Source organism: Anser cygnoides, chromosome Z (genome assembly GCF_040182565.1).
Source record: "Anser cygnoides isolate HZ-2024a breed goose chromosome Z, Taihu_goose_T2T_genome, whole genome shotgun sequence".
Taxonomy (NCBI): domain Eukaryota; kingdom Metazoa; phylum Chordata; class Aves; order Anseriformes; family Anatidae; genus Anser; species Anser cygnoides.
The window spans coordinates 51,567,227-51,585,788 of NC_089912.1; the positions used below are offsets into that span (position 1 = coordinate 51,567,227).

General features: G+C 35.0%; 1 protein-coding gene across 38 annotated transcripts in view; it reads right to left on the reverse strand.

The window, feature by feature from the left end:
- PTPRD (protein tyrosine phosphatase receptor type D) overlaps positions 1-18,562 on the reverse strand; it is a 1,327,869-nt gene that overhangs the window by 31,927 nt on the left and 1,277,380 nt on the right. For 28 of the 38 annotated variants that reach the window (XM_066988380.1, XM_066988378.1, XM_066988384.1 and 25 more), the window contains 6 exons: positions 17,569-17,595; positions 15,362-15,479; positions 9,911-10,498; positions 9,392-9,492; positions 8,245-8,504; positions 1,964-2,054 (listed from right to left, as the gene is read on the reverse strand). In XM_066988380.1, the coding sequence (XP_066844481.1) occupies positions 1,964-2,054; positions 8,245-8,504; positions 9,392-9,492; positions 9,911-10,498; positions 15,362-15,479; positions 17,569-17,595 (1,185 nt within the window). The remainder of the gene's footprint in view (positions 1-1,963; positions 2,055-8,244; positions 8,505-9,391; positions 9,493-9,910; positions 10,499-15,361; positions 15,480-17,568; positions 17,596-18,562) is intronic. The other 10 variants (XM_066988367.1, XM_066988369.1, XM_066988374.1 and 7 more) reach the window with 3 other exon arrangements.

Consider the following 18,562-nt stretch of genomic DNA (forward strand, 5'->3'; position numbering starts at 1 on the left):
GACTAAAGACTGACACACATTTTTCACGGTTACTGAAACAAATCTGTTCGTATTTCAAAAGCTTTCTACAACAGTGTTGGTTTGGTGAATACATATTTATTTGCCTTACATTTTGGTGCAAATATTGAAACTAATATCCAATGGGTCAATGGGAAGAGGGAAAAAGAGCTGTGTCATTGCTTGCAGATAATCATCACTGCAGTGATTTTATCTTGGGAAGCATATTGAGGACTATCTACTTACCACAGAATGATAGGTTGAAATGGACTTTCAAGATCATCAAGTCCAACCATCAAGCTGAGCTCCCAAGTACCATCACTAAACCACATCCCTTAATGCCACATCGACACATCTCTTAGATACCCCCAGGGGCAGGTACTCTACCACTTCCCTTGGCACCTCATTCCAATGCTTAATCATCCCCTCTGTGAAGAAATTCTTCCTAATGTCAAATCTAAACCTCCACTGTTGAAATGTGAGAGTCATTTCCTCACATCTACTCACTTGTCACCTGAGAAAAAGAGACTGCCACCCTACAAACTGGTACCTCCATTGAGATAGCTGTAGAGAGCAATAAGGAGCCTTGTTGAATGTCATGTGACATTGGATTGGCCTTGCTAATTATGACTGAGGCAAGAAAGATATTAAGTGGCATTGCCTTATCCTCGTCTTTCATCACTACCTTATCCCTCACATCCAATAGAGGATGGAGATTCTCCTTCAGCCTCTTTTTGCTGTTGATGTATTTATGAAAGCATTTTTATTGTCATTTGCTACACTAGCCAAATTGATTTCCAACTGGGCTTTGGCTCCTCTAATCTTCTCCCTGCACAATTTGACAACAACTCTAGAGTCCTTCTGAGTTTCTTGCCCCTTCTTCCAGAGCTCATAATCTATCTTTTTCTTCCAGAATTCCTGACTATGTACTTGGTGAAGCACCTCTGTAACATAAACGTCCTGAATCCATCAAAAGAAGGAAGAACAGATAGAACCCAGTCAAAATATCATTTATCTAGGAGTAAAAAAACAAACAAACAAAAAAAACCCCTGACTTTCATGTCCTCTGTTCGAAGTGCAGAAATACTGTATGTACAAATTACCACGGTATCCAAATGGGATTGAAAATCCTAGCCAGATGCAGCAACACTACATTTTTTGTGACAGGCTTTCATATGGGACTCTGAAAAGAACTTTACAATGATAAATACTAATATTATTCCAAATTTATAGATTGAGGGCAGTTAGAGTGAGACACGTTGTCATTCAGTAAAATAGAAGACTGGACTGCATTCTGACTCTAAACTTCCTGGATTGCTTATAGTATCAGTAACGGTAAACTCATTACTAGTATTATTGGGCTTGCCACTGAGATGAAAATACTTCCACTCTGTAAAGAAATGTAATTTATAGTGTCAAATAATGACACACTATTGTACTTTCCTACTTCGTTCATTTATTTCTGAACACACACTCTCAGTAGAAAGGAGAATAGTGTAAAAGTTATCATCATCAGCATTACTGTATGTGAGAACCAGGTAAAGACACCACAAGAAGGTCAAATGTTAAATTGCACTGCAGATTGCAATTTGAAATTTGCTACAGGTTTAGCAAACAGCCCACTAATGAACCAGACCTTTATTAGAGTTCACATAATTGGTGATTAAGCTTTTGCTGACAAGTCATTTCACCCCCTGCACTTTTGCATTACGTTTTACAATAGGAAAAGAATAAAATATTAATGCTAACAAAGATCAGACACTGTGTGCTTTATGGCAACTTTATGTCTGTAATGTCCTCTAATTTAAGTAATTTGAACTTTGTTTCAGTCCCCGTAGGCTAATTCAAATATAAATATAAGAATATCCTGACAACCAAAACTACTTTAGCTGGTGAGTTAAACACATATTACTAATAAGATTGTTTCCTTAGTAAAGGAGAGAAAGACAATGAAAACATATAGTACCTCATCTAGTTCCATTTCATCTGGACTTTCCCATGGCTTGATAAATTTTCCACGAGACCTCTTCAAAGGCACAATAACTATGTAATACCCTCTGCAAAGGAAACAGTAGGACAAAATTGAAGGTGAAGGAAAAGGAAAGAAGGAACAGATAAATTAATGGACTATGTGTTTGTTCAGAGAGGCTCAATAGACCTGTGATGTGTTGAGAAAAAAGTTTTGTGCATTGTATGTCATTGCAGTCTCCCAAACATGGTTGTAAAGATTCATATTCTTTAAACAGTGCAAAATATTTGTCAAAAAATGGCACTAATTACCTGCCTTTTCATGTAAACACATAAATATGTATAGGAAAAAATAATTACTATTTTTCAAAAAGCCTGCATGGTTGACTGAAACTTATTATTTCATTTGAAATACAAAAGGTATTGGACACTTGTGCCCTGCCACCAACAAATTGGGGAAAAAAAATCACAAATAAAACCAACCAACCAAAGAAAAACTAACAACAACAAAAAAAATCAACCCAAATCCCTAAATTGAAACATATTACCATATATTTAAAGCTCAATTATCATTCTACCTTCCCAGACTTTCATGTATAATAAGAATGGTAGGGTAACATATCATGCTTGTTGATGCCAATACTATTACAAACAGAAAATAAAGAAGACATATCATACATTCCAGCTGCGTTCTCTTTACTTTTGAGCATCATTCACTATCAGCTTTTCCTACTTTTTTTTTTTTTTTTTTGTATTTTGTTCACAGTCATAGTCACATGCTCTCTTTACAGCTAGGACTTGTAAGTTACATATACCCTAAATTTTCCTCACAAATATTTTTCTAAAAATATCTTGTCCCTGTTCTCCCGGCTCCCTGCCCCCACTGTTACTGTTACTTGTTACTATTTCCAGTAACAGGCTAATTAAGAAGGTTTGTCTCTGACTCTCCATTACGGAAGATAATTTTATTGTCTCATGGACCATCTTCTTTCCTTTCAGTGTGCCATTTCTTACAGCCAGTTCACCTTCTTCTGTAATGTCTATTCATTTTACCCACTAAACACTGTTGACAAAAACTTTATTAGTTAATGAAGGAGTCTAAAGGAAAGGAACTTGCCTTACAATTCATCAAAAACTAACTCAGTTTAAACAAACTTAATACACGGTCTTTGTCCCATACCAGTGCATGGCACTGATCCATTTTAATGGTCTGTTCTTAATTAAAGCTACTTCCTCTAACAGAAATGCAACAAAAATCTGGATTTGTAACTGTTGTATTAAATGCTTAAATTCCTAACACTTAATAATGTTTAGGAATTAGAGAAATTTCTTTGTGGTTGAGCTCCAACAGGAGGTGCTGGAATTGGGAAATGTAGAGCACAGATTTGTAACTGCTGTACAATGACACTATTGCCAAGATTTAAGCAAAATCTGAAACAGGTATTCTTTATATTAGCAATATGATAAATAATCTTTAACAGTCGTGTTCTTATTCTATAAGAGTAAGTCTGGTTGAGTCCAGATTTTAAAGTTGAGTACATATTTAAAAAAAAAATATTTGGGCTTTTATTTATTTATTTTTCTTAAATGTTACACATTTTTGTGATAGTTTTATAAAACAAAACAAGACTAAAGTATCCATAATAAAATAAATTCTTGTTTTCAGAACAACCATCTGTTCTTTCAAATATATAGTATTTTTCCCGAACATGTATTGGAGTTAAAAATATATTTCTCTTTTTCTCTGAAAGAGAAGTTAAAGCATCTTAAGTCAGCCAGAGCTGCAGAAAGCTGCCAAACTTTCTCCTACTGTGAACTCCAAGACAAACATAAAGGATATAAATAAACAAATCAATAAAAGACTTTTTTAAAAAAAAGTTATATTAGGATACAAATTAGAATATTAAAATTTCTTTAATACAGTAAAACTCAAGTGACGTAAATTCTTCTCTGTTGACTGTGTTCCCCCGTTCCAATGCTCCCCCTCCCCCCGTCCCCCCAGGGTCGAGGTTCTGAATTTTGACTTGATGATGAGATTCAAAAAATCCTTTCTGGGATCTCTCCCTACTAGGAAGCCCTCTGTCACCTGTCACCTCCACAGATGGTCTGCCTGCTCCAAAATCAGGGTACCAAAGGTTTAGATTCCCTCTTCAACAGTTTTCTCTATTCCCTTTCCCCAAAACCATTATTTATGAAGCTGAAAAGAAATAAACAAACAAAATTTTCAGAAGTGATAGACACACAATCTAAATAGTAGTTTAGGAGCAGATTTATTAGACTTGGTGGCTGAAGGAATGTTTTGCTAAACATCATCAAATCTGAAGAAAGTTTAGTTGATGACATTTTGAAACACTTTGAACTGAAATGTCTTGTTCTAATAAATGGCTGCTGTTATTTGGTTATTGCCAGTAGGTCACAGCTGCAGTATGCAGCTATTTTACACTAACTTTGGATGGTGGGAGTGAAAGCTACAAAAATATGACAATGTAGAAGCCATAGGTCTGTTAATACTGAGTATTTTCTGTAAATCAGAGTGTCTTTTAGCAATCACTTATACTTGAAATATTTACATATATTTAAATGTTATCTGAAGACTGTAACTGTAGAAACCAGAACAGAAGATCTAAAAAATAAAACTGCACTATTTGTAATTTAAAATTTAGTCAAATAATTACTTGTCCTGATTTTCATAGGTGCAAACTGTCTTTCAGCCAGAGCAACCTAGATTTCTCCTAATTCTTGCCAAAACCAGAGGAAGGAAAAAGCAGTCCAATCGGTCAGCTCTACTGTAAATGTAGTGAAAGAAAACACATGTCAGGGGAATTGTATTTATAGTCGTATCTCTCCCTTGATGTATTTCCAAGGGAGAAACTCTTAACTTCCTGAACTATCTTCATTTCCAATTAGTGTTAATACAAAACCAGATAACTGAGCAGCTACACCTGGCCATAGACCCCTGTAACACTTTATCCAAATTAGTCACCTCATAGAAAACAAAATTCTGTTCCAAAATCAACCCATACAAGCAATCAGACAGATTAGACTTCCTTCTACAACACTATCCTTTCCTCTACCACAAAACATGAAAACACTTCCAACATAAAAGGGAGGGTTTCACTCTACAGTGGTCCCATTGCATAATTTTAACTTAAAATTCCATGTCTTCATTTCGTTTAGTTTCAAAGGGATTTACAGTATATTAATGTTTGCCTAGAAGGCAAAAACTTATTCTTTTAACTTGCTTAAACATATCTTTAGTTTGACTACACACTTTTTGTTTTTCAGGTTGATAGGAATTCATACAAAAAACATTTGATAATTGGCTCTGATATATCTTTCAGACATTGAAGATGTCTGCTGGATGAACTGCATAGCAGTCTTTTTTTCTCTCTCTCTCTTTTTTTTTTTTTTTTAAAGCTAACATAGTGTTCTTACATTTTTATCAATCAAGGAACATCCAGCATGTAAATGTTACTTTCACACTCTTTCACACTTCCTTCATGCAGGCCTCCCACTCATAACTTTGATCATCCGCTAAGATTTTCAGCACATACAGGGTATTTTAAAGCTGAAAGCATAAGTACATCAACAGCAAGCTGAAAAATGAAACAGTTCCCATATATATACAGTGCTGCAAATTGCAAAGACAGTGAAATTCTGTTATTTCTAGCTAATTCCAGAAAATGTAGCATCTCTTACAAAAGACGTTTTATTATTTGCTTTATATTTATTTTTAAGTGTTAAGTGTTAAGTATTTTTAAGTTAAGGGTTTTGTTCTTGGTGGTGGTGGTTTTTTTTTTTTTTTGGTTGTTGTTTGTTTTTTGTTATGATGAGGGCAATGAGAGAACAGAGGGCTTTCTTGCATATTGCTTGATCTACTGAAACTACAAAGGCCAAAGTCTTACATAAAACTGTTTTTATCCAAGACTTTGCAAAGATGGAACAGATTCAGAGAAAGACGAACTATCCTTTAAATATAAAACTTGCTTTTCATTAACTTAAAATACTTTAGAAAAATAAAGAAATAAATTACTGACTTATGACACCAGCAAAAGAGATCCATTTTACCAAGCATATTCTGAGCTCTGCTCTAATTTTTACTCTGTACCACCATAAAACACTGAAATAATGAAAATTACTTCTATCACCTTTAAAGGATTACTAAGGTTCTTCTAAAATTACCCTCAATCGCATTAGTATTTACCTATAATCCATCCGAGCAAACCATTAACTGTTTCACCTTCAGTATAATTAGTAACATTGAAAGATTCCCAAAGAATAGTACTTCATAGTAAGATACATACAATCACCAGCATATAACATACTCATAGAGGAACAACAAAAAACTGTCACCATAATTATTGCACACAATTGTTCTTCCTCTACATGACTATAGATCTTACCTATTCCAAAATATATCAGGTATCTAAACATGATAGTATTTTCTTTTCAGTATGTAATTGTGTTGGTATGCTCACTTCCAGTGCCAGATCAATCTTTCTATTGTTTGTTTTTCTGTGTCAAGCCATATCTTATCTCCTTAGGAAATATATATAGGAGGAGATGCTACATATTTGTAAAATTGACAATAGAATCCCATTGATTTAATGCATCTTTGTTGCTGTCACCAAGTGTCTTTCAGTTTTTCACATTACATAAAAGGAAGGGCATTGGCTGTTCTTTTTCCACTGCCATCTCCTGCTATTGTCTAACCAGCTACTCGGCATGTTTTTCTCTGTGAACACTACCTCATAAATTTTTTTTGACTCATTCCATCTTCAGTCTTCCTTATCTGCATTTTTTACTGACCACATCTTATTCAGTCTAATGATAATGGCTGCATTTTTCAGTTTTTCATCCTTTTAAAGTCATTCATTTCATGACCTCACCTGCCTCAAAATCCTGTCAGTAATGAAAAAGGGGAACAACTTTCTAAAAAGACAACAATAAAAATCCACCAGGGAGATGGCAAGTTGAATACCCAACGATTTTTAATGACTCACTCATTTTCTTCCCCATTTCCTTTACATTACACATGGGAACTTTATAGACCAACAAGAACCACTATAGGCAGAGCAATAACACTTATTGATTATATTATGCTTCATGTTTTCTTGGCAAAACTTTATTGTTTGTCCTTTCTAATCCCTGCTCTAAAGAGGGATTATTTCTGCTATGTCTCCACAGCACCTTTTCCCCCAAAATGTAAGTAACCTCTAGTCAACTCTCTTCCCTTCATTTATTTATTTATTTATTTGTTTATTAATTAAACTGGGACCAGTGGAGAAGACCTGAGATTTTTTTTTTATTAAAAAGAAAAAAAAAAAAACACACAAAAAAACAACCAACCAAAAAACCTTCATAATAAATTTATTTGAAATAATTTACATGCAATAATAGTTCTTTAAAGTTCAGTATAATTCTGGAATAACCGAGACTTAGTATGTCATGTTGCTGCAGCTGGAAAATTATCCATTGACAGGCTATCCATTCTTCAGGAGGATACATCTTTCAAAATAAAACTGGTTTCCTTAATCCTTCTTGGTTTACTATCTTGGTTTACTATCTTGGATTAACAAAGAAAAGCAAGGGTTCTCTAAGAACCAACTAGAAGCCGAAGGACAATCTGTGGCGTAATGGACCACACTGACACCAGGGTTCTTTTAGGCTCAGTAACTCCTACTACTTTATTGATGACATAACTTCAGCTCTCTCTTACCGGGGGCCTAACTTCATCTCTCATACTGAGGGCATAACTTCATTATCCTTGTTGCATTCCCATATTGAGGACAGGCTCCCTTCTTATACCATTCACCCCACAGCAGTACTTTTCCACTAACTATTCATTGGTCAAAAAACTTTGCCTGGCAACCACAAATACCCAGCAACTTCCATGCCTTAATGGCTGGAGAAGAAGCAACCGAGATGGCAAGGCATCTCCTGAATCACCCTTCTTTTTTCCCTCTAAACTCTTTACATTTCTGATGGCCTCATCGTTAAGAGTCTGATGTTATCACCAACCATGGAGCTTGTCGACCTCCATGGCAACACTCCCACAACAACCTTTAGCCATATATTTCCAACCAGAGTTTACTACGTCCTTTGCTGAGTAACAAACTTTTATACATTGTTAGTCCAAATACTACTACAGAATACTGTATTCTGTGTTGTTTTGAGGAATAAAGCCCTGGTCCACCACTACAGGTTCAGGTTTTATTAGGAGAATAGTAAGAATGATCATCTTTCTGGAGATAAATGCAATGTCATTCACTCACTCACTTTATATTCTCATTTGATGGTACTTCTGGAAGTTCCACAGTTATCATGCCATCTAAGTTGGTCTTTCCGATGAAGACTGGCTTAGTACGAAGCACGTCTGGTGCAGTCTTTGCTGTCACTCTGTGCTGAAGACCTCCAGCACTATTTCCTCTGTTTGTCAGCACAAATGAATACGATGTCTCTGGCTTCAAGTTAGTGATCAGCTTTTGAGTAGCACGTCCATCAACCTCCACCACCATTTTGCCATCATCATAAAGGATCTAAGTTAATATAGAAATCAAATGTGTTTTTTGTTAACAGGGAAGACAACTGATATCATCACACTGAATTCAGGAATGAGTCTAGCTATAAATTTAAAAAGAAAATTTTGGGCATTTTAGGCTGTAAGATACTACTAAATTCATTACTACAATTAAACTGCTTGTTATGGGCAGAAAAAAAAACAACCACTCTATATTAATTCAAAGTAGAGCAAGCACTCCTGAAATCCAATTTCACTTATTCAAATTCAGTAGCTTTGCTTGAACGCATAATTTATATCAAGGCAAACTTGTCCTTAAAGTTACCTTGATTTATTCCATTCATACTCGATATTCAGAAAGGTTTTTGCAATATTTATTTTATAAAATATTGCTCTTTCCTGGCTACTGCCAGAGATGAAAAAGGTGATGGAGAGTCACACAGAAGTCACACAGAAGTAATGACAGGTCAGACTGCAATTTACATTGAGTCTCTTTATCTGGCTAATGCTATAGTTAGTGGAATAGAAGAGTTATACTCCAAAAGTGTGTTATTGAAAATGTGAGGAGATGAAGAACACAGCACACAGTTAATAGTTACTACAGAAAAGAGTAACAATAAAAATAAAATTACCTTTTTCACTATCTAGTCTAAAATATAGTAGCAACGAACTACAGATTAGCAACGTGTTCATACCATGAATAACAACCACTATCAGACTGACTTGGAAATACTGCCATGACAACAGGAATTGCCAAAGGACTGAATTTAGCAGCTTGGGTCAATATTGCTGTTTAGTTTGCATTCTTAAAAACAGCAATACCAAAAAAGCTACATGTTCAATAAGCTACTTAGCCAGCTGAATGTCATCCTCTAGTTTCTCTCTAACAAACAGAAAGCAACTTACTTTGAAAGGCAAGGCTGAATTGTAGTTTTCTGGAATTTCCCAAGACAGCAAAACAGAAGTCTTCATTACTGCTTTAACATGAAAATTTTTTGCAAACACTGCTGAAAAAAAGGAAATGTATATAAACAACATCATGTAGTTTAGATTTTCCATGGCTACCTGGGAGTTTTAGCTTTCCATTTAGGCCAAAGAAACAACATTAATTAAATTCTCCTACCTGTTTGCTCATACTTAAATGCAACGTTCTAACTCACTCTTGCTCTTATCTAGTGACAACCCAACATTTAAGTTCTCCTTACCTGAACAAATTGTGAAGATGTTAGCCAGAACTTTCTTGGCAAGGGACAACTGAATTCTAAGGCATCCAAAACATATTAAGATTTACATACTTTACCTTGTGTGTTTGTTGAAACTATTTTTATGAATGGGCCAGTCAGTTTTATTTACAGCTTCAAAAACACTGATATCCAAAGACCGATACTCCTTTAAAGGTCAACGCCATAAGCAGACAAATCCTACCTTGATCCACAGGTAGTGTCCTGAACTGGACACTTGGACTATATGGACCAGGCCCTTTGCTTGTGTGGGCACGTACTTTTACATCATATGTGGTATCTGGTTTTAAGCCAGAAAGCGTCATAGAGGTATCGGCAGGAACAACAGGGAGTTCAACTGGCTGGTAAGCGACATTGATATCTCTGTACAAGACGGTGTATTTGGTGATAATGCCATTTCTCTCTGCCAAGAGTGGCATCTGCCAAGTTAATTGAACTGATGTAGAAGTAGAGCTTTCTGAGTGGAGATTTTGGGGAAATCCACTGGGTACCTCTTCAGGAACAGAAATCTCTTTAACCATCTCCTCCCCAAAGCCCACTTTATTTCTAGCTGAGAGCCTGAAGACATAAGAAGCTCCTTTATGAATGTCTGTGGCTGTGAAGTGATCTTCCTTGTCTGAGAACTCCATGGTTGTAAATGTATCCACATCCTTGCGACCAAACTTCAGGCGGTAACCCTGTAGCGGCCCAAAGGTGTCCACAGGAGGGTGCCACTGAATTAGAGCTGTGTTCATCTGTGTGTGGCTAATCACAAGCCGAGGTTTGCCTGGAACTGTAGCACAATGTTATTTAAAGATGATAATAAATACAAACAGAATTGCACATAAAGTTCTTGAGTCTAGTTTTAAAAGGAATATAGATAATTTTTTCTTCCCTCACTCTTTGTTCCACAGATCACTACCTTATGGAAGAAATAATGTCTGCCTCCTGTACTACTGAGTCAAAGTGTGTAGTGAATTATGATAGTAAAGGCATTTATTGTCCATTGTATTCTTCCCTTACCATTCTAAATACCATGCCTTCCCTTACTAAATACAAAGAACATTCAGTGGCACAGGAACACCAGTCAAGAAGTAAAACTTCAAACACACATCTTATGAGTAGTTGTGTCTGACTTACAAATCTTTGCTTGAAAAATAAAGAGTACTGTCAAAAATATTCATTAAATTAATCCAAGGTACGTTTCTGCTGTTCATGTAAATTGAAAAATAATTAATAACAATAACAGTAATAACAGTGATAATAATAATGGAGAAGTTATGAGTTTGTAAATCTGTTTAACATAATTCTTGCCATTGAAAGTTAAAAATGTTGAAGAAGGGAAGTAAGGCCAACCTAGTGACAATCATTCACTACCACAGATACCATAGCACCCTACCATATCATTTTCAGTACATAAATGAACTCCAGCATGGGATGTTTCAGATTGGAGTGGTAGCAAGGTTTTGAATTTAATTTCTTGATTGTCCCTGCTTATCACCTGTTGAACTAGTTTCCAGCATGTTTTGGTACAGATGAACTGGGTTTCTTCTGAGGAAGACTAAGTTTACTGGATGCTGTTCTGTACCTGCACACCAGATACGCTCAAATTCTTAATTGGGACCTAACAGGCCCGCTTGTGCTAATTCATCTTTTAGATAGGTTCAGACCCATTTAAAAGTGTGGTGGGCATATTCATAGTAAAGAACCATTATAAATCTATGTTAGGGTGAAATGCTATTACAGCTAATATGGTATACATTTTTGGGGTCTTGATATCAGCAGCTTTCATTTACCGTGTCTGTTTTATTATTATTATTATTATTATTATTTTTAATGCATTCATTTATTCACATTTGCTTACATACTTATATATTTAATTTCTATATTCATGACATAATTACTCAGTTGTAATAGAACGTAATTTTAAAATATATTTGGTAATTAAGAATATCCATAACAGTACTCAGATATTTGGTGTTTTGTGCCAATACCTGACAGGTCAAGAAACTAGACTGGTTTGGGGAGTAGTAGTGCTATGATAACAGTCTTCCACGAAGACTAATTAGTTCCATGCACGTTCAAAGCCTTCCCAAGTGAATGTAATTGCTGTACCGTGAGCTCTGGATCGTGAGTTCCTGTATTTAAACACTTCAGTGGGTTTTATTACTTATCTTCAGTTCTCAGGCACCCAACAAATCAGATTCTTATTGTCAGAACTTCTGACTACCATTCCAAAATGAATTAGGAGTAAGGAGAGAGGAATGGTATGGCTTGAGGGAAATTCTGCATTTAATAAGCTCTTCTTGTTGCATCTGTCATAAGTCCTGACACTACCCCTAATTGTGTACGAATTGTAGCTAGTTTTTATATAATTTTTCCAATTATCCTTCCTTTTAAATGTTCTTCCTAGTTTACCTGCCAATATATTCCTAGGAATTGTGTATGCTTTTTCCTACACTTGTTGTTACATAGAGAATATCTCTCTGACTTTTCCTTATTGATTATTATGAGGCTTTATGGAACAAAGAAAAGGCTCCAAAGGCCTTTTGCAGGCCATATATGTCTCTACATTTCTCCCTCACATACTACTGAAGATAATGGAGCATATGAAAGAGAAAAAGAGTCCACACAAATAGAATAACAACTCCTTCTGCTTTCTAGAAGAAAGACTGCTGGAAGATGTCACTAAATTAAATATGTGATTTTTTTTTTCTTTTTTTTCCGGTGGCAGTTAGTGCTATTTTTTTTTTTAACCATTCTGTACAGACAAAGAAAAAATATCAATACTTATTCCTGATCAGAAGAACTGATAGAGCTCACTTTTCCATTAAAACTACCCCGTGATTAAAGTGGTAAATAACTATGTTCACCTTTTTTTTTTTTTTTTTTTTTTTTTTTTAATATGAAACGTATATGATTCTGCAGTAAGTAAATTTCCTTTTTGTCAACATAGAACTGATACATGGAACTCTGGGGAGGACAAGGGCCTGTTGGAGTGAGTCCAGAGGACTCTCCTACAAAGAAGGGCTGAGAGAGCCTTCTTGGTTCCTGTAGCTAAGCTGTAGCCCCCTGTAGCTAAGGGGGCCTACAGGAAAGCTGAGGAGGAACTTTTTGAAACCAAATGATTTTTAAGGTGCCTTCAAACAAACCATTCTATGGTTCTATGATAGAGAAATAAAATGTTTTCCTCTTTCTTTTTATGTCTTGATAACTTTCAGTCTCTACTTTCTTTTAGTATTATCACTTGTGTATATTGTGGGACAAACAGTAGGGTTCTGCATAGTCCTAAATATAAAACTGGCGTGAAATAGCTCTCTAGAAATTTCTTCCCATAACAATATTTGTATTTGTCATTCTTCCCATAACAATATTTGTATTTGTCAAGAATGCAAATGAAATTAATTTTCCATGAAAATTATATTTTCCTCATCTATTGAAGTCCACCTTCCTAACTACATAGCAAGATGTTTCTCAAATCACAGTTATGTCCTTCTGTGTCAGTCATTACATCAGCCAGTTGTAATGTCATGGTATTGTTAGAAGAAGCACATGCAAGCTGCCTTTGTGAAAGTACACAAAGTAACTTGTTTCTGTTAGTTGCCATGAAATGCACCATCTGTCTTCATGACAATTTGCTCCTCTTAGACATAAAAAAAAAAAAATCAGGTATGAATCTTTTTGAAACATTGGTTTTTTAATGCAAGATTTATAGTTGTTCATGGGTGAAACTTAGACTGAACTTCGTATTTCAAGAGTTTTGTCCAGTACAGAGGACAATTTCAATTCCAAATAAGACATAAGCTGTTGTGTTATGAGACTCAGAAATTACAGGTCTTATCCAATTTGAGAAAAATTGCATTACATTATTGAAAGGTAAGTCTTTTAATTTTGTCAATATCTTGTTAATCATGTATTATCTGCATTTAACTAACTGTAAGCATTATCACTAATTATCACCAATTTAAAATTTTCAAGTACTTTGAGTTAAAAAGTCTTCAGTAACATTTTTTCTTTCATTTCATTTCTAAAACCAGGAAACAAAACTGAGTAAAAGATGAAAATGTACCTTGGAATGAAGATGTTAACAACACTGTGTGACTTCACTAATAATTGCAGTTCCTGTACTGTAGGCACATTTACCTTTGGTGATTTTTTTCCTGCCTAATAATGTAAATGTTGCTTTTATACAACGAAAAAGATAAAACTGAATAGTTATCATCTGAACAACTGCTTTTAAGTCATTGCTCATGAATAGTAAGCTTGTAAAGTAAACATTCAGATCTTTACTCACCTTTAACATATGCTATATTTTACTGATATAATCTCACTCATTTTCATACAGCTGTACCTGATTTATACGTTTAAAAATTAAACTTGAATGTCAGATCCATCATTAGTTTTATTTTAGTATTTAAATAGCTCATTTTCAGGGGAAAAAAAATGGAAACTCTGAGAGAACAGAAGGGTGTACTTCAAACCTACAAGCTCTTGGTATTATTGCATTCATCATTCCTTCATCTGCCTGATGAATTCTCAAAAGAACAGTGAGCTGGAAATTCTTGATACTGAATGTATTTAATGTTTCCTTTTTCAAATACCTGCATGTGAATTTTCCTTACAAAACGAGCTCAATGATGGCAAGATGTAACAGCAAGGCAAATAGGTTTTCATATACACCAGAAGATAGGAAAGAGCAAAATGGTAACTAGCTGTTACTCTAGAGACCAGCAGAAAGAGTTACTTGTCTACAAAGTGAAGTAAATGGTAAGGACAGTGTGATATATCTGAATTTACATGCATGCCTCTGATTCTCCATTGCTCTTCAGTCACTTGGGATTTTATGGGACACAAGATTTGTTTGATTTTCTAAAAAAGCATCAGAGATCTTGGAAACATGATTCATGAACAACAGTAATGACTAAATGCATAGAGGTTTCAAGTTTTGCAAGCAGGTTTGCATAGCCTGTGCTTGTATCTAGGAGATAACTGTCATGGTCAATATAACTGTGTTTATTCAAATTGGAAACTGAACTTTAAAAAGATTAATACATCAAATGCCACCTTTCCTAAATCAAGTTCAAATGCAATTAAGAAGTATACATCACATTTTTTTTTTCCAGACTAGGAGAATTCAGGAAACAAGAGGTTGGAGTGGATGATTCAGTACGTGTCAAGAGTAACGACTGAAAGGTCAGATCTGAGATGCAACTATACGGTTTATCTAGCCACCAAGATGGAGATTTTGCCAAGGCAGCTGATAAGACTAAATATAGTATTTCTCAAATCAGTGCAAGATGTGCTCTATGTTCAGTTTTAAAAATTAAGTCAATCAGTATAAATACCAAATGCAAATTTTTTCAAATATCTTTCTCAGCAGTGAATCTGTCATTTTTCCTCTCCAGGAAGACACCAATCAAAATGGAAGAGCTACTAGAAAGCATAAATATCACTTTCTGATTGTTTCTAGAACTGAGAGAGGGAGAAAGGGGGACAGTGATTCTATTTTTGCCTAAATAAATGAAGGGCCCAATACCGAAACAGAAAAAAAACTTTGTCCTATAAACATTTTCCACACTACAGAAGACTTCCAAACAGCAGTAATAAAAAGCTAGAACAAGTGTAAGGATTTGTTCAGAGATTATATGAGTATTACCTGCACCAGTAGTAGATACAAGTTTGGGCTTGCTGCGTGCTCCATCACCTTTTGTTGTGTAGGCTGTCACAGTGAAGGAGTATGTAGTTTCAGGCTGAAGCCCAGAAATTATCATTTCCTAAGAAGAAATAAAACAAGATTTTTTTATTTTTTATTTTTTATTTTTTTTTAAGGAGAGCACTGAATCTTTAAGATAACCTCTGTATAATACATGCAGTGCACACACTTTTGTGCTACTGGAAGTGCTAGCAAGCATTTGAGAACACCAACAGACTGTTTTGTGGGAAATACTTCATAATGTGGTATTTCACTCACTTAAGCAATAAACAACAGCACACTTCTAAACAGAATGCCTTGGATAGATTAAGGCATAAGGCCAAAGGCTTAGTGGTGTGAACAGTGAATAAGCCCTTCTGAAATACCTTGCCTTAGGAATCTTACTGATACTGTGAAACGCATGCATGTGTAGAAACGAAATATATTTTAACTTAGTCATTTACAGGTCATTACTGACATAGTTATAAAAGGCCTACATATAAGCATGTTGCAATTGTATCCAAACTTTTTATGTCCCTATGGTTCAGCTGAACAAGAAAGCTTCTTTCCTTTCATAACACATTATTTGCAACCTGTGTTACTGGTTGGAATTTGCATCTAAACATCTAAAAAAACTTGAGAAACAGATCACTTTTAAAGTCTAGAAGAGCTACCTAAAATATCATTAAAAATACGATCAGAGAATAAATCTAACAGCTGACAGCAGCTAGAAAACAAGTAACTTTTCAGCTAGCACATGCACACACACAGACACGCCACATATACACACATAAGATGGCAAAGGGTCAGCCAACTGAAATGAATTAATCTTACATCATGTTGTAAGGGCAGGTAGAGGGAGTTAAGCCTTGACACTCACAAAATAATTAAACTTTATATGTAAATATAAATGAACAGTGTTTAGAGGAAACTGATTGGCCCAGATTTCCTGACTCATCTGCTTCCAGTTTTTAACCACTGGACTACTCCTGTACGTCCAGGCATTCACATGCCTGAATGGATTTACATTAAATTCCACTGTTGTCAGAGAGACAGTATATTTATGTGTCCTCTATAAAACTTAATATAGATATTATGGGTCAGACTATACACAGTACATGAATTTTTCCAGATTCTGAGTATGAGCTCAGTACAGATTTGATTAGAACTTGGTATTGTATTTGCAGTCCCGTATTAGCAATGTAGAAATAACAAGGTAATGACCAGAGGAAATGGGGAAAAATCACTCTAACGAAAGAAAAACACACAAAAAAAAAAGCCCAGAAAACCATCAAACACCAAATAACAAAACAACAACAAACAAACAAACAAACAAAACCACTCCTTAGAATCTATTTCAGAATTGAATTGAACCTAAAGGCCAGAATCAGTAAGACAATTTTTTCCTTTCAGAAGTACTCTTCACCAGATATTAGCAGAATAAAACTGCAAAAGGCAAAAACAAAAACAAAACAAACAAAATGAAAACAAACAAACAAAAAATCATTTTAAACAGTGATGAAGCTACCAGTCTCATCTAAAACAAGCAGTACTTCATGGTGTAACAGAGATGTGACTGCATTGTCTTTTAGAAGTTTAACTTGGATACAGCAAACACATATTACTTAGGCATGAACAATGCAGGGCATATGACATTCCTGATAAAATATAACATGGAATTATTGAATTACTAAAAAGGAAGCACAACTGACTTCAACCTTCATCTACACAAAAAATCACTCAGAATGAATATAGTAAAACTTTTGATTATTGCTATGCCATTACAAACCATCTTTTTTTTTTTTTTTTAATTTATTTAGTCTTCTTCTTATTTTTCTACCACTTTCTTTTGAGGAGAAAATGTGAGTCAAAGTTAGTAACAGCCACAAAAATAAGAAAACGTAAACCATTTCTGAAATTTCAGCACCATGCTAAACCCCAGAACAAACAAGCAATAACAACCCCCACTCTCCCTTGGGCATGAAGGGGGACAGAAGTGCCATACAGGAAAAAAACAAAAACAAAAACATACTTTTATGTTAGTACATGCATCTCTGCACATAACGAAAGAAAAAAAAAATAAAGAGAGGCTACAAGCAAACACGAAAAACAAAAAAATACAAAACCAAAAAACAACATACGCTTTTTCTGGCCAGTCAAAAACTACTCACATGTTCAGTAGTATCATCATATTCCCACTGATTGAGAGTAAAGAATGTTGGAAAGAAAAAACAAAAGAAATGAAGAGAATTTGTAGCCTGTTTCTTCTTAATAGTAAAATAAATAAGAAAGATGTCTGGAAAAATCATGTAGAATTTTAATTAATTGTGTAGAATCATGTAGAATATGGCTAATGTAATCAGGCCAGGCATTTTTAATCCCACTTCTGGTCCCCTCAAAAAACAGCTACTTTTCTTTCCTTGAAAGACAAAAGAATTAATGAATCTTCCTGTACCATATAATACTATTTCATGATAGACTGCATCAGTAAAGTCACTGGTCTACCTAGCATATTTAGACACTAGTCTATATGCTTGGTTTTCCCAAATTAATTCAGGGGCTTATTAATAGCAGGATGACATGATTTTTTAATCTTGAAATCTAACCATACCAAAGTCTTTTACTGCCAAAGACCCAAAGACTTCATGCCCTGCACAAGCCTTGATCTTAACAGTAAATGAAGGAAGGAGTGGTGGGAGGAGAAAGGAGGTGACTATCTAAAGTAACTCAAAGACAAAAATGCAGTTCAAAACCAAACTTGGATAAAGGGAAATATGACTTCTGCCTTTATGATATTTGTGTTTCAATATCACATCTAGTCTCCCCTTTCTGACCTTCTAGGGTTTAAAATGATTTAATACTACTACCCCACATAGCTGAAACTGAAAATATGAGCAACCAAAAATGAAGCATAGAGAATAATCTTTTTCCATTTCCTCTTCCTTTTCCTTCCTACCCACTTACCCTTTTCCATCTTTCTTTTCACTGAATTTAAGCTGTAAGAACACTATGTTTTGGAAAAATAGATAAGTACATATATATTGGTAGACAGGGAGGCAAAAGAGTAACAAGGACCACCAGGAATTGATACAATACTTTGGGAACTGGCTTGCCAGCCAAATGGAGTGCATAAGGGATCTGTTCTCAAAAACTTATCTACAGAGC